We start from the raw sequence: 14,245 nt of genomic DNA on the forward strand, positions 1-14,245 counted from the left end.
TTAGGTCTCGATCTCAGGGTCTTGGGTTCAGGACCCAGTTAGCCAGTTAGGCTTCATGTTAGGTATGGAACCTACTATAATAAAGAAATGAATAAATAAAAGAAAAAAGTTGAAACTGCAAATTAATTCAGGCATTTATATTATTAAAAAAATTGACAATGCAATGTGTCGTAGAAAAAATTACTAGAAATAAACAATACAAATGATTACCAACAAAACAACAAAAAAATAAAGATTGTGTAGGGTTTTTTATGGATGTCATCTCTAAAGAGATAAACTTGACTTTTCTTTTCCCATTTGGATTTATGTTTCCCATTTATGTTTTTTTGTTTTTTGTTTTGTTTTGTTTTGTTTTCCCATTCAGACTAGAATATCCAGTACTGTGTTGAATAGAAGTGAAATCCCTTTGTTATGATCATACAGAAGAAGCTTACAGTTTTTTTTTTGCTATTGAATATATTAGATTTCAGGTTTTCATACCTATATGGCCTTTATTAAGTTGAGGTGGTTTGCTTCTATTCCTACTTTCTTGAGTGTTTTTAATAGTGAAACATTGTCCAATATGCTCTTATTCTTGTTCTGCAGCAGTATGATTGCCATTTTTGATCTTCATTCTGTTAATGTGGAGCCTTTAACTTATAGTTTTCCATATGTTGAAACACCCTTGAATTCCAGGAAGAATTGCCTTTAATTGTGTTATAAAACGTTTTTTTGATTCAGTGTGCTAATTTGCTTTTTTTATTGTGGACTTTATATAACTGCGCCTCACAGGTAGTACTTTGTAATCTTCTTTACTTGTACAGTCTTCCTTTGCCTTTGACAACCTGGTAACACTTGAGTCACAGAGACTATTTTGATAATTTCCCTTCTCTTCACTCCCTGAAAATGTTGGAAGAGATTTGAAATACTTTTCCATGGGACTCCTGGGTTGCTCAGCGGTTACGCCTCTGCCTTAGGCTCAGGGTGTGATCCCAGAGTCTCTCGATCGAGTCCCACATCAGGCTTTGTGCATGGAGCCTGCTTCTCCCTCTGCCTGTGTCTCTGCCTATCTATCTGTGTGTCTCTCATGAACAAATGAATAAAATCTTTAAAGAAAGAAAAAAGAAGTACTTTTACATTAAATCTCTGAATTATCCAGTGAATTCATATGGAATAAAACTTTTCTTTGTTGGGAAGTTTTTGCTTGTTTGTTAGTTTTTAAAGATTGTATTTATTCATAGGACACAGAGAGAGAGAGGCAGAGACACAGGCAGAGGGAGAAGCAGGCTCCATGCAGAGAACCTGACATGGGACTCAATAGCGGGTCTCCAGGATCGCACCCTGGTCTGCAGGCGGCGCTAAATCGCTGCGCCACCGGGGCTGCCCCTGCGCCACCGGAGCTGCCCTGTTTGGAAGTTTTAAATTACTTTTTCAATCTACTTAGTAGTTGTAGATCAATTGTGACTTTTAAAATATTTCTTCAGGAAATATTTATTGGAATCCTGAAATCTAGGTAGCTAACATCTTTTTTGAAATTTATACACATTTTTGGTATCTCTTTCTTGGCATATAGTTATCCATTGTCACTTTTTATTATTTGTGTTTTTATGGTATCAGTTAATACTGTCTGCTGTCACTCATTTCTGATTTTAATTGGCCTTTTTTTTTTTTTCATTCTTACTTGATTTTTTTAAAAGTCTGTCAATTTTGTTGATCTTTCCTGAAAACCAACTCTTCCTGTTGTTGATAATTTCCCCCCCCCCGCCCTTTTTTTTTTTTTTTTTAGTTTTTATTTATTCATGAGAGGCAGACAGAGAGAGACAGAGAGGTAGAGACACAGGCCGAGGGCGAAGCAGGCTGCATTCCATGCAGGGTGCCAGATGTGGGACTCGATCTGGGTCCTGGACCACACCCTGGGCTGAAGGCAGCGCTAAACCACTGAGCCACGCATGGTGCCCGATATTTTCCTATTTTTGCTGTTTCCTCTTTTTTTTTTTTTTTTTTTTTTTGATAGTCACACAGAGAGAGAGAGAGAGAGGCAGAGACAGAGGCAGAGGGAGAAGCAGGCTCCATGCACCGGGAGCCCGACATGGGATTCGATCCTGGGTCTCCAGGATCGCGCCCTGGGCCAAAGGCAGGCACCAAACCGCTGCGCCACCCAGGGATCCCTCCTCTTTTGTCCTTTTCTGTTAATCTTTAAATTTCCTCCCTTTTGCAAACTTTGCACTCTTGGTACTTTCCTGATTTTTTGAGATATAAGAAAGTGATTTATAATATAGCATGACAAAACTACAGCTATCTATGAGGCTATGTGGTCAGTACATTCTGTGTAAGTTTATGTGTCCATTGAGGAACAAAGTCCTGATGATCCTTCCAAGCCATCTTGCTGATGTTCTCTGACTGATTTTCAGGTTATCTATTAGTGGTTGTCAGCATATTCATCTGAGAGTAGTAAGCGGAATAATTTTACTTTTCTCTTTCTTGATTTCTTTCAGCCATATCTTCATGGGACACCCAGAGCTTGCTGTCAAAACCAAGCGTCGAAGCATCTTTCCAAAGAGTGTCAATGGGTAGATTAAAAAATAATGCCATTGAGAATTTACAGTTCATGACAGACTGGGACAATGATGGAGAGAGTGAATGGCATCAAAGGCATCATGAAGGACACAACCATACTGAGATATCTGTGCATAATAAGAATCTCCCTGCCCAAAATGGTGAAGGATATAGAACATTTTCAGTAACCTCCCTTTTTAAGTCTGCTACTTCCACAAAGCAGTGTGTTTCTGAAAACAAAAGCTCAAATCAAATGTTCAAACTTATATATTTAGGGAAAGACGACAGTTTGGAAAATCTGCGAAGTTACCAATCCATGCTGAAAATAATTATTTGAACCCTTGTGAAAAAAGAATTGGATTGATTATTCAGTCAAATATTTCTAAAAATCAGAGATTTGAAAATGAAGAACAAAGTGCTAAACAGGATCCATTTGAGAGGTGTTTCACTAAGGAGTCGACCCTACAAAATTACCAGAGCCTGTTCAATGGAGACAGAGTTGCTCAATGCAGTGAATCTGAGAAAACATTTAACCAGGGCTCCAATGTTAGTCGATGTGTGAGGACTCAGCTTCTAGGGAACCATCATGAGGGTAGTAAATGTGGGGAAGTCTTTTATCAAAACTCTAACCTTAGGCCGCCGCCAACGCTGAGACCAAGATGGCCGAGAGACATGCCGCCTTCCTCAAGGATGCCTGGGCTAAAGAGCCGGTGCTGGTCGAGTCCTTCACCATCGGGGGCCTCGCTGTGATTCTGCCCATCTTCAGTCCCTTCACCAAATATGCCACCATGAACAACCAGGCCACACCCTACAACTATCCAGTGCCCCTCCGAGATGATGGGACATGCCCGACGTGCCCAGCCACCCCAGGACCCCCAGGGCCCCAGTCTGGAGTGGCTGAAGAAATTGTGAGCACCTCTGGTGACATGGAGGTGGCCCCTTCCCTGTAGTCAATAAAATGCATAGAGTGACCCCCACCCACCAAAAAAAAAAAAACAAAACTCTAACCTTAGTACACAAAGTAGTATGAATACAGGAGAGAATCCTAAAAATGAATGTGAGAGTGCTCTTAACCAGTCCTCCAATGTTGATGATCAACAGAGAATTCATGTGGGAAAAAACCCATTCAGGTGTAATCAACCTGGGAACATGTTTTGTCAAGCACCAAGGCTAAGTACACATAAGACAGTTCATAGTGGAGAGAATAGTGACATTTGTAAGGAATGTGGCAAAGATTTTGACTTGAACTCAGTACTACCTCAATGTCATGGAATGCGTACTGGGGAGAAACTGTACAAATGTGAAAAATGTGGTGAAACCTTTAAGGTCTCCTTATCCCTAAATAGACATAGGCTAATGCATACTGGAGACAAACTTTACAAATGTGAAGAATGTGGCAAGGCCTTTACAAGGACTCAAACCTTACTCAACATCACATAATTCATATTGGCAAGAAACAACACAAATGTGAGGAATGTGGCAAGACCTTTAAGACGTGTTCATATCTTATTCAACATCACAAAATTCTCACTGGAGAGAAAACTTACAAATGTAGGGAATGTGGCAAGGCCTTTTACACTCATTCAGGTCTTATTCAACATCACATAATTCATACTGGAGAGAAACCACACAAATGTAAAAAATGTGGCACGGCCTTTACACAGCCCTGGAACTTTATTCAACATCAAAGAATTCATACTGACAAACCTCACGAATGTGAGGAATGTGATAAGACCTATCAGAGGCGTTCACATCTTCCTGTACATCACAGAATTCACACTGGAGAGAAACCTTACAAATGTACAGAATGTGGCAAGGCCTTTAGACATGGCTCTACCATTACTCAGCATCATAGAATTCACACAGGAGAGAAACCTTACAAATGTAAAGAATGTGGCAGGGCCTTCACACATCACTGGAGCCTTACTCAACATCACAGAATTCATACTGGCAAGATACGTCACAAATGTGAGGAATGTGACAAGACCTTACTAGTCATTCATCTCTTATTAAACATCCAGAATTCACACTGGAGAGAAACCTTACAAATGTAAAGAATGTGGCAAGGCCTTTAACACTCATGCAAGTTGTATTCAACATCACAGAATTCATACTGGAGAGAAACCTTTCAAATGTGAGGAATGTGGCAAGGCCTTTAACCAGAACTCAAGTCTTACTCGACATCATAGACTTCATACTGGAGAGAAGCCTTACCAAAGTAAAGAATGTGGTCGAGCCTTTACCCAGCACTCACACCTTACTAGTCATCACAGAATTCACACTAGAGAAAAACCTTAACAAATGTAAAGAATGTGGTGAGGCCTTTAATCACTGTTGAGCCTTTATTCATTATCAAAGAAGTCCCACTAGAGCAAGGCTTCAAAGTTTTAGGATTGTGAAGGAATGTTTAAGTTCTTTTAAGCAACAAGAAACTTGACTTGAATGGAAAATGATCAATATTCTTTTCTTTTAGAGCAATTTATCCCTACCTTAAGACAGAATGTCCTACATCTAAAACTTTATACAACGAAATTATATAAAATATTCCTTGATTTTGCAATGATAAATGAGAAACTTAAAAATTCTCCAATGTCACTGTGGAGGCTGAGTAAATGAGGCCATTCCACCTTAACTTTAGCATTAGCCCAAGTACAGCCATCTCAGGCCCCTGTGATAAGAGCTGAACTTTACCTTACTTCAGTTTTGGAAAAAACAGCTTACAGCTTAACGCCTTAGAAAGTCCCATATCAGAATGAGAACAGAGCTTAATGCCCTTGAAAGCCCCATATCAATATGTAAACAGAACTTGAGAAATTCCTCCATCCCTTCTGGAGGACGCCTAGACCAGCCCATAAAACTAAGCTGGAACCACCTCGGGGTCCAAGTCCCTGCCTCACTGTTTCGGGTACACTTGGACCCAAGCTCAAGCTTGTAAATAAACCCTCATGTGTTTGCATCAGTCTCGGCTCCTTGGTGGTTTCTCAGATTCATAATCTAGGGCACAACACTAACAAGGAATGCAAGGATTTTTATGTTCTTTTATTGTTGTTGTCAAACTGTGAGAGCAAAATAACTCATGGAATGTAACAATAAGAGCTAAATAATCACAGCATTGATGGAAAAGATTAGTTTCACAGAACCACTTTTTCCCCTCATTCTATCTCCTCTTGATGTTGATCAAACTGTACCATTGGCCATTTAGTTTTGTTTTGTTTTTTAAAGCCATATGCTTGTGTGGAGACACAGTTATCTAGTGTCCAATAAAGGAATGGGGAAGAGAAAAGTGAAAGAACAATGGAAACCCCTTCTTGGTCTGGAGGAGCAGAGTTGTAACGTAGAAGGTTCCCTTTCTTTTTTTTCTTTTTTTTTTTTTTAATTTTTTTTTTTTTTTTTTTTTTTTTATGATAGTCACAGAGAGAGAGAGAGAGAGAGAGAGGCAGAGACACAGGCAGAGGGAGAAGCAGGCTCCATGCACCGGGAGCCCGATGTGGGATTCGATCCCGGGTCTCCAGGATCGCGCCCTGGGCCAAAGGCAGGCGCCAAACCGCTGCGCCACCCAGGGATCCCGAAGGTTCCCTTTCTAGTAGACACCTCCTGTCTGGTGCTGGAACCCATCAGTTGTATCTTTCTCCTCCGTTTCCAGCTGTGGAAGTGTGTGTCTTTTTCCTTTATCAGATGCCCATCAATCATGTAACCTGTTGCATTGACAAACCTTATTGTTCACAATGGTTTTTCATTAGTTTATTACATGCAGTATATGCTTCTTCATCTTTAAGTGCACTACAAAGCAATCCTGCCCCATCACCTTGGAATTAATATGATCATTGTTCTCAGTCTTGACTTCTATCTTTATTTTTTATTATTTTTTTTTATTGGATGCCAACATATAGAATTAACACCCAGTGCTCATCCCATGAAGTGCTCCCCTCAGTGCCTGTCCCCCAGTCACCCCTCAGTTTTGACTCATTTGGGTTTTCCTTCGGCCATTGAGAGTGCCAGCATCTCCTAGCTACCTCTTCTCAGAGGTACCTGGTCCCCAACGACAGTACACAAGGAGCACCAAGAGTGTCAGTAGAAGCAACTCTGAGAGGATTTGTAAGTACTGCTCAACTCTTACTCCACATTAGGTAATTCATATCAGAGAAATGAAATACGTGTAAAGAATGTGGCAAGACCTTTCAACAACAGAAAACCGAGATTCCTGATCAGAAAATATATAGTGGAGAGGATTTTACAAATACGAAAGATTTGGCAAGCCCACTAACCAGTACTCAAGCCTTACCATCTTAGGAAAATCATTACAAGATCATTACATCTAGATAAACCTCTAGACTTACTCAGCATCATAGCTATCATACAGAAGAGAAACCATAAAGTGTAAAAGTTGCAGTTCCTTTAACTGGAATTCAGTCCTGAATCAGTATCCCAAAATGCATACTAGATTCAAAACCTACAAAAAGATGAATGAGGAAAGACCTTGTTTTTCTATATAGACTTTAGAAAACATCAGATTACAGAAAGGAAAGTAAGTTGAAAGACATAAATATTTAGAAATGTACTTATTGAACATCAAATGTCAATAAATGTCACAAATCAATACAAAGCAGTATATCAGTTACCCTTTTTAGACAGTACTCTATATCAAATACTTACAAGTAGAGCAGTCCCGGTGGAATAGCGGTTTAGCATAGCCTGCAGCCTGGGGTGTGATCCTGGAGATCCGGTATTGAGTTCCATGTCAGGCTTCCTGCATGGAGCCTGCTTCTTCCTCTGCCTGGGTCTCTGCCTCTTGCTCGCTCTCTCTGATTAAATAAATAAATAAATCTTTTTCAAAAAATACTTACAAGGAATAATACAAAGTTAAACATGAAAATGATGTATTATGCTTCAAAAGATACAAGGGATGGATTTTTGCAAAGGTATCATTTCAATGTGCTTGTTTTACACCGACCGTATGTGAGATTGGTGACTAGTCATATTAATGCATTTTTTTTTTTTTTTAGAAAATTCACGGATGCCTAGTTGGTATATGAAATTATATGGCTGACTGTTGCTGCATCAAAGATGAGATGCCCTTCTTCCTTAGGTGGGGCTCATGCAGACCTCATTTCCCATTGAAATGAACAACAACATGATTTAGAATATATGAAGAAGATCTAAATGGAGATGCTGTTCATGGTTATAACATTAAGTTACCATGAAATAAGTTTTCAGAATATCATTCTCCATTCATTAAAACTATAAAACTTTGTGGATAGTTTAAATAAAATGGTTTCCTAGTTGGTCTTTAAGCAAAAAGAGGTGGCAGTCCTGGAAAATACTGATCAATCTTGATAATAGCAATGGTTATAAGCTGAATTCTCACCATCAGGTGATGTGGTTCCAATGAGGAAATCAGCACAGATTTCACAAAGAGAAAAGATAAGTCTTCCCTATGATGGCATACAACTGCTCATTCATATTTCTTAAGAGTTCTCTCAAGCCTGAAAAAGTTTTATATGGAAATTAAGCAGTTAACAAGTTAAAATCAACTGTTAAAAGAGGTCTTTCTTTAAGCCTCTAGGTAACCGGAAAGTAAAAACCTGTAGTCAATACATAACAGATAGGGAGAAAATAATGGAAGTATACACCCACAGAAAATCACCAAATCACAAAGATAAATAGCAAATGAAGTAGACAGCAAATATTTCTGAAACAGACAGGAAATAATGAAAAGAATGACAACAGTAACTCCATACCTTAATCAGTGCTTACTTTAAATATAAAGGGACTAAATTCTCCAATTAAACGGTATAGACTGGCTGAATGGAAAGAAATAGAAGACCCAAGTAGATTTCCCTTCAGCCTTAAGAACACACTCAGACAGAAAGTGCAGTGTGAAAAAAGATACACCATGCAAATAGAAACCAGATGAAATCAGGGGGATCCCTGGGTGGCGCAGCGGTTTAGCGCCTGCCTTTGGCCCAGGGCGTGATCCTGGAGACCCGGGATCGAATCCCATGTCGGGCTCCCGGTGCATGGAGCCTGCTTCTCCCTCTGCCTGTGTCTCTGCCTCTCTCTCTCTCTCTCTCTCTCTCTCTATCATAAATAAATAAAAATTAAAAAAAAAAAAAAAAAGAAACCAGATGAAATCAGGATGGGTATGCTTACATCAATCAAAGTAGACTTTAAGTCAAGGACTAGTAAGACTCTGCTCAGGTCATTATAAAATAAAGGGGTTACATCGTGCAGTGTTTTTAATTATGGTGCATTTGGGAAAAAATGATTTCCCCCATTCCAGTTTTGGTAGGACTCAAATAGTATGTTTAAAACTCATATAATACTTAACCCTATGAAAAATAACATACTTTCCCATAAATTTTGGTGGTGTTTTTCCAGGTACATCAATTAAAGCTTATGTAATGTTTATGAACATGTGTATCTCCTGTGTCCCCTAAATGGCTAGTCAATATTCAAATACCTACTTCTGTGCTTTGAGGTTGGGAAAAAGAGAACACTAAATGACAATTGGAGGAGTTACTGCTTCCAGATTTTGATGTGTGTGGAAAAATATTGTTGCAATGATAATCTTGGTAATTACTGTAAGAAGTAGTCAATGGTTTATTGAAACCAACTAGTATGGGCTAATCAATCTTTTCCCCACAGTAGTCAGTTTTCTAATCTCTGGCTATTATACATTGCAGATTTTCACATGTAATTTAATTTACATTGTTCTCTGCTATTTAAAGTCTCCAAATAACTGATTTGTCCTTTCAGGTACGTTATCATAATACCCCTTCATAAAATAAAATGAAGGAGTTAATTCGACAAAAGGATGTCATCTTTAGAATACTTATGTACTCAACATAAAAGTACCCAAATATATAAGCAACAATGAACAGACAAGAACAGAAAAAGAGACAGCAATACAAGAGCAGGGGACTTCAATTGTGCACCTTCAATATGGGACAAGATAATCAATAAGGAAGTACCAGACTTCAATGATATTTAGCAGACTGACTTATAACATTCCACCAACAGCAAGAAACACATTCTTCTCACATGCACAAGGAACATTCCCCAATATAGATTTTTATATTGGGCCACAAAACAAGTCTTAATAAATTTGATTGAAATCGTATCAGGCATCTTTTCCTACAACAGTGCCATGAAAGTGGAAGTCAGGTACAAGTACAAAACTAGAAAAATTATAAACATGTGGAAAATAGAGACCATGCAATAGCATTACTCCTAATAGCCAGGACCTGGAAATAACTTGTGTCTCTTGTCAGTGAGTAGATAATCTGGTGTATATATTCAATATATGTTGGCTATAATTAACAATATATAATAGTTAAATTGTACACTTTTAAACTTATATAATGTCATGTCAGTAGTAGGTGAAGAAAATTGGAAAAAGTAAGCAGATTATTGATTAGATATGAGAATAAGAAGATGAGAGTGGTCATAGCTAATGAGTGTGAAGTTTCTTAGGCGGTAATGAAATGTTCTAGAATTGACAATTGTTTGCTTATACCTACATGTGACTTGGTTAAGAAGCTATCAATTGTACACGTTAGGTGGATAAATTATGTGGCATGTAAGTTATACCAAATAAAGCTGTTTAAAAGGAACCCCAAATACGATATTCCTACAAAAGATCTCGTATTAATGGCAAATATGAACAACTGCATACATTCAGGTATTAATTAAACACACACATATGTGCATACATGCACACAGAAGATTTCAACTGGAATTTGGCATTTGACTTTCTCTTTTAATTTTTGTGATAATACAGAAAAACAATTTTTCAGAGAAGCACATGGAAAGGAAGTTCTGTCAAACTAAACATAATATATACTCGGACACCTGGGTGGCTGCGTGGTTGAGTGTCTGCCCTCGGATCCGTTGTGATCTGGAGTCCCAGGACCAAGTCCCACACTTGGCTCCCCTTGAGGAGCCTGCTTTTCCCTCTGCTTGTGTCTCTGCCTCTCTCTGTGTGTCTCTCATGAATAAATAAATAAAATCTTTTTTAAAAAAATAAAGGAAGATAAAACATATAGTAATTAATATCAATTAAGTTCAGTAGGTTGATTTTGAGTGGAAAAAATGTATGGACACTAAATCTAAAGTAGGTTTCTCCAAAGAATCAATTGAATGGATATGCACACATCTATGCATATTTTTATTTTTATTTTATTTTATTTTATTTTTTTGCATATTTTTAATCTATATTTGCATAGACCCAGAGATTATATATAGGCTTACTACATATAGAAATAGATGTCTCTCTTTCTATAGGTCTCTACATAGATAGTGGGAAAAATTTCCTGTAATGAATTAGCTAATATGATTGTGAGAGCTGGCAAGTCTGGAGTCTGCAAAGAAGGCCAGCAGGCTAGAGACCCAAGGCAGTGCAGATGGTGAAGCTTGAGATTCTGAAGACAGTCATAGGTGAGTAGGAAAAAGCACCTCTGAAATATATAGGTAATCGCTTCTTGGCTTTTTGGCTAATATCAAGTGTGAAATATACAGGTAATTATTATGTTCTCTAAATGGACTGTCTAGTAAATGGTATGGTCTTTTGGGGTAAAACTTTAATATAAGCTAAATGGAAAAATGCAAATAGCTTCTAAAAAGAGTTACACAAAATCTTTTAAGTTAGAATATGTGACTACATGTATGAGAATATACAGCATTTTCAAGCATGCACTAGTACAGAAGATAGAAAATAAGAATTATGGTAGGATGTTTAACAATGTTGCTTCATAATGTCATCAAGGACCATATTCACAATATATGCCACTGAAAGAATAATGAGCAGTGCCACTTTAGGTTGAGGTACAAGGCATGAAGACAAGTAGTGATATGAGACAAGGGAGGCAGTAACAATGAGCGCACAGGGATAAATGAAATGCAGAGTCTGGGAGCTTGGGGTAACACAGCCACAAGGGAAGAGAAGACAGGACCCATGTTAGTTCTTAGGGCTTCTGTAACAAATTATTACAACTGGGTGCTAAAGAACCCAAAAAATTATTGTGTCACACTTCTGGAGGCACTTAGTCATCTGAAGCCAAGCTGTTGGCAGGCCACCTTCATTCCTGGGATGTCCACTAATAGTCCATACCTTTAATTTAACCAAATAGACCCATATTTAGTGGCTCTACACTAGAGAATGCAGGCACAGGGTGCCTGTGCACCTGAGCACCCTACCCCCACCGTCTTATGTCAACCCCAACAACTCCTGGTGAGTTCCCAGCAAAGAGTCTACTATTTACTTTTCTCTGTCCTGAGTTTCCTCTGTTGTGGATTCCCAATAAAGAACGCCAATCACCACCCTGAGGAACCACATTCTTTCTTCGCATTTTGGAGTTCACAGAAGGGAGTCTAGTCAATGTGCCGATGTCTGAGCAAGTCTCTGTGTGGAAAACAACGTGTATAGGTTACTGCAATGTTGATTGAGCATGAATTTTGTTCACAAGGAAGTAACGGTGATCACAAGGAAGTTACAGTGCACCGTGTTGGCAACTTCACATTTACGATGCGATTTCGTCCCCGTTACACCATCCAAGCTGGGCATTAGGTGTCCCATAATACGATGAAGATGTAGGTACTGGGCCCCACCTATGTGCTTCATCTTCTGTTTCCCTATTGTAAAAAAAAAAAAAAGGTTTGTAGACTATAGGTGTGAAATAAGGATAAATGGAAAACTAGAGAAAAGGTAGATTAGTTCAGAGAGCTCTCATTGTTGTGTTTGTATTTTCTTTTCTTTTTAAGATTTGATTTATTTATTCTTGAGAGACACAGAGAGAGAGAGAGAGAGAGAGGCAGAGACAGGGAGAGGGAGAAGCAGGCTCCATGCAAGGAGCACAATGTGGGTCTCGATCCTGGGTCTCAGGATCACGCCCTGGGCTGAGGGTGGCGCTAAACCGCTGGGCCACAGGGGCTGCCCTGTTTGTATTTTCTTAACAGGATTGAAAAATGACTGTGTAAGTATATGCCTGTTTTCCTATAGTCTGTCCTCTCTCGTTAGCAATATATATTCATTTTAATTCTTCCACATTGGGGTTACCTTGTATTTTCCTGAAACTTAGTTATTCTAGCAGATAGGAAGTGTCATCTCCCTGTAGTTTCTCTGCTTTCCAGGAGGAGTGGTTCAAGAGAATGTGATATAGCTATATCCCTCTCTATCTACTATAATGTAATATTGTTTACAATATAGAAATATATCAGAATATATTATGTGTCATACGAACTATATAACGTCTATAATATCTATGTCTATCTATCTATAGATATCTGTATCCAAAATTCAGCCTTTAAAAAAATGACAGGCTTCCATTTGGGACAAAGTAGGTGAGCCTTGAGGATGTTATACAATAACAATAAGCGACACAAAATGGCAAATACTGTATTATCTCAATAATACCTGGAATCTGCGTTGAACTCATAAGAATAGAGTACAGTTGGGATGCCCGTGTGGCTCAGCAGTTGAGTGTCTGCCTTTGCTCAGGATTGATCCTGGGGTCCAGGATCAAGTCCCACACTGGGCTCCTTCCAAGGAGCCTGCTTCTACCTTTGTCTCTGCCTCTCTGTCTCTCATGAATAAATAAAATATGTTTTAAAAAGGATAGAATACAATTGTGATGGTCAGGAGATGATTGAGGACAAAATAGGAGATGTTGGTCAAATGGTACAAAATTTCAGGTATACAGGATGTACAGATTCTGGAAATCTGGAGACTACACATAATTCTATGTCTATTATATTGGGAATTTGCTGAAAGAATATATCTTAGGAGTTCTCAACACAAATTTATTAAAAATATCTAATAAAGTATCCTAACTATAGGAGATCAGAAGAATATTAATCAGCTGCATTGTTTTTTAATCAGGTCATTATGTATAGATATTTATATTTTGTAAATTGAGTAACTACTGAATCTCCAGGAATGGAAAATAGGAATCTAGATGAAAGGGTCATGACGCACAGGATTTAATGTTAAACACAGAAAAGAAGGGCAGCCCGGGTGGCCCAGCGGTTTAGCACTGCCTTCGGCCCGGGGTGTGATCCTGGAGACCTGGGATTGAGTCTCACTTCAGGTTCCCTGCATGGAGCCTGCTTCTCCCTCTGCCTGTGTGTCTGCCTCTCTCTCTCTTTCTCTCTCTCTCTCTCTCTCTCTGTGTATGCTGAGTGAATAAATAAAATCTTTCAAAAAATTAGTTAACAAGTTAACAAGTTAATATATATATATATATATTAACAAGTTAATATATATATATATATAGCAAATGAAATTACTAAGATCTATAGTCCTTTGCTCCCATTTATCATATTGTGGGTTTGGAGAATTGTGAGCACCAGCACTGAAGAGATGAAAGGAAGAGCCACTCAGAATCTGATCTCCTCTAATCTGTCCTGGGAAGGGAAGAGATCCCAGAACTTAGGCCAGACCTGGACACAGCCTCAGAAGGGGTAGTTCTGGGTGGGCTAGGGAGGGATCTGGCGGTAGACTCTGATATCTCTGGCTCTATCATTCCTAAGCCTGTGCAAAGAAATTCACCACACAGAGTTCATATTATTTTAGTCTGGTCTAGTCTCTTTTATTTCTATTTTATAAAATAAAAGAAAAAGCAACTTAACATAAACAGAGTTTTCTGGGACGCGTATATTAGAAAGCTTTCCTTAAGAAGAATGTCAAATAAATGCTGCTGCCATGCTAATAAAA

The 14,245-nt window shown here is 38.6% G+C and overlaps 3 protein-coding genes and 1 pseudogene across 3 annotated transcripts in view; 3 read left to right on the forward strand and 1 right to left on the reverse strand.

The window, feature by feature from the left end:
• The window catches only part of LOC144280383 (KRAB domain-containing protein 5-like), a 50,168-nt gene extending 47,296 nt beyond the window's left edge, over positions 1–2,872 (forward strand). The window contains exon 4 of the mRNA XM_077842390.1: positions 2,475–2,872. Coding sequence (XP_077698516.1) covers positions 2,475–2,872 — 398 coding nt within the window. The remainder of the gene's footprint in view (positions 1–2,474) is intronic.
• LOC144280351 (uncharacterized) overlaps positions 1–14,245 on the reverse strand; it is a 236,571-nt gene that overhangs the window by 167,530 nt on the left and 54,796 nt on the right. The gene's annotated exons all lie outside the window — the stretch shown is intronic.
• LOC144280427 (NADH dehydrogenase [ubiquinone] 1 alpha subcomplex subunit 3 pseudogene) lies at positions 3,194–3,506 on the forward strand (annotated as a pseudogene).
• LOC144280378 (uncharacterized) lies at positions 3,562–7,232 on the forward strand. Its single transcript, XM_077842376.1, is given in 3 exon segments — positions 3,562–3,946; positions 3,949–5,876; positions 6,107–7,232. Coding segments are annotated over 2 exon segments (1,026 nt in total). The 3' UTR covers positions 4,590–5,876; positions 6,107–7,232.

Source organism: Canis aureus, chromosome 1, assembly GCF_053574225.1.
Source record: "Canis aureus isolate CA01 chromosome 1, VMU_Caureus_v.1.0, whole genome shotgun sequence".
In the NCBI taxonomy this organism is placed as follows: domain Eukaryota; kingdom Metazoa; phylum Chordata; class Mammalia; order Carnivora; family Canidae; genus Canis; species Canis aureus.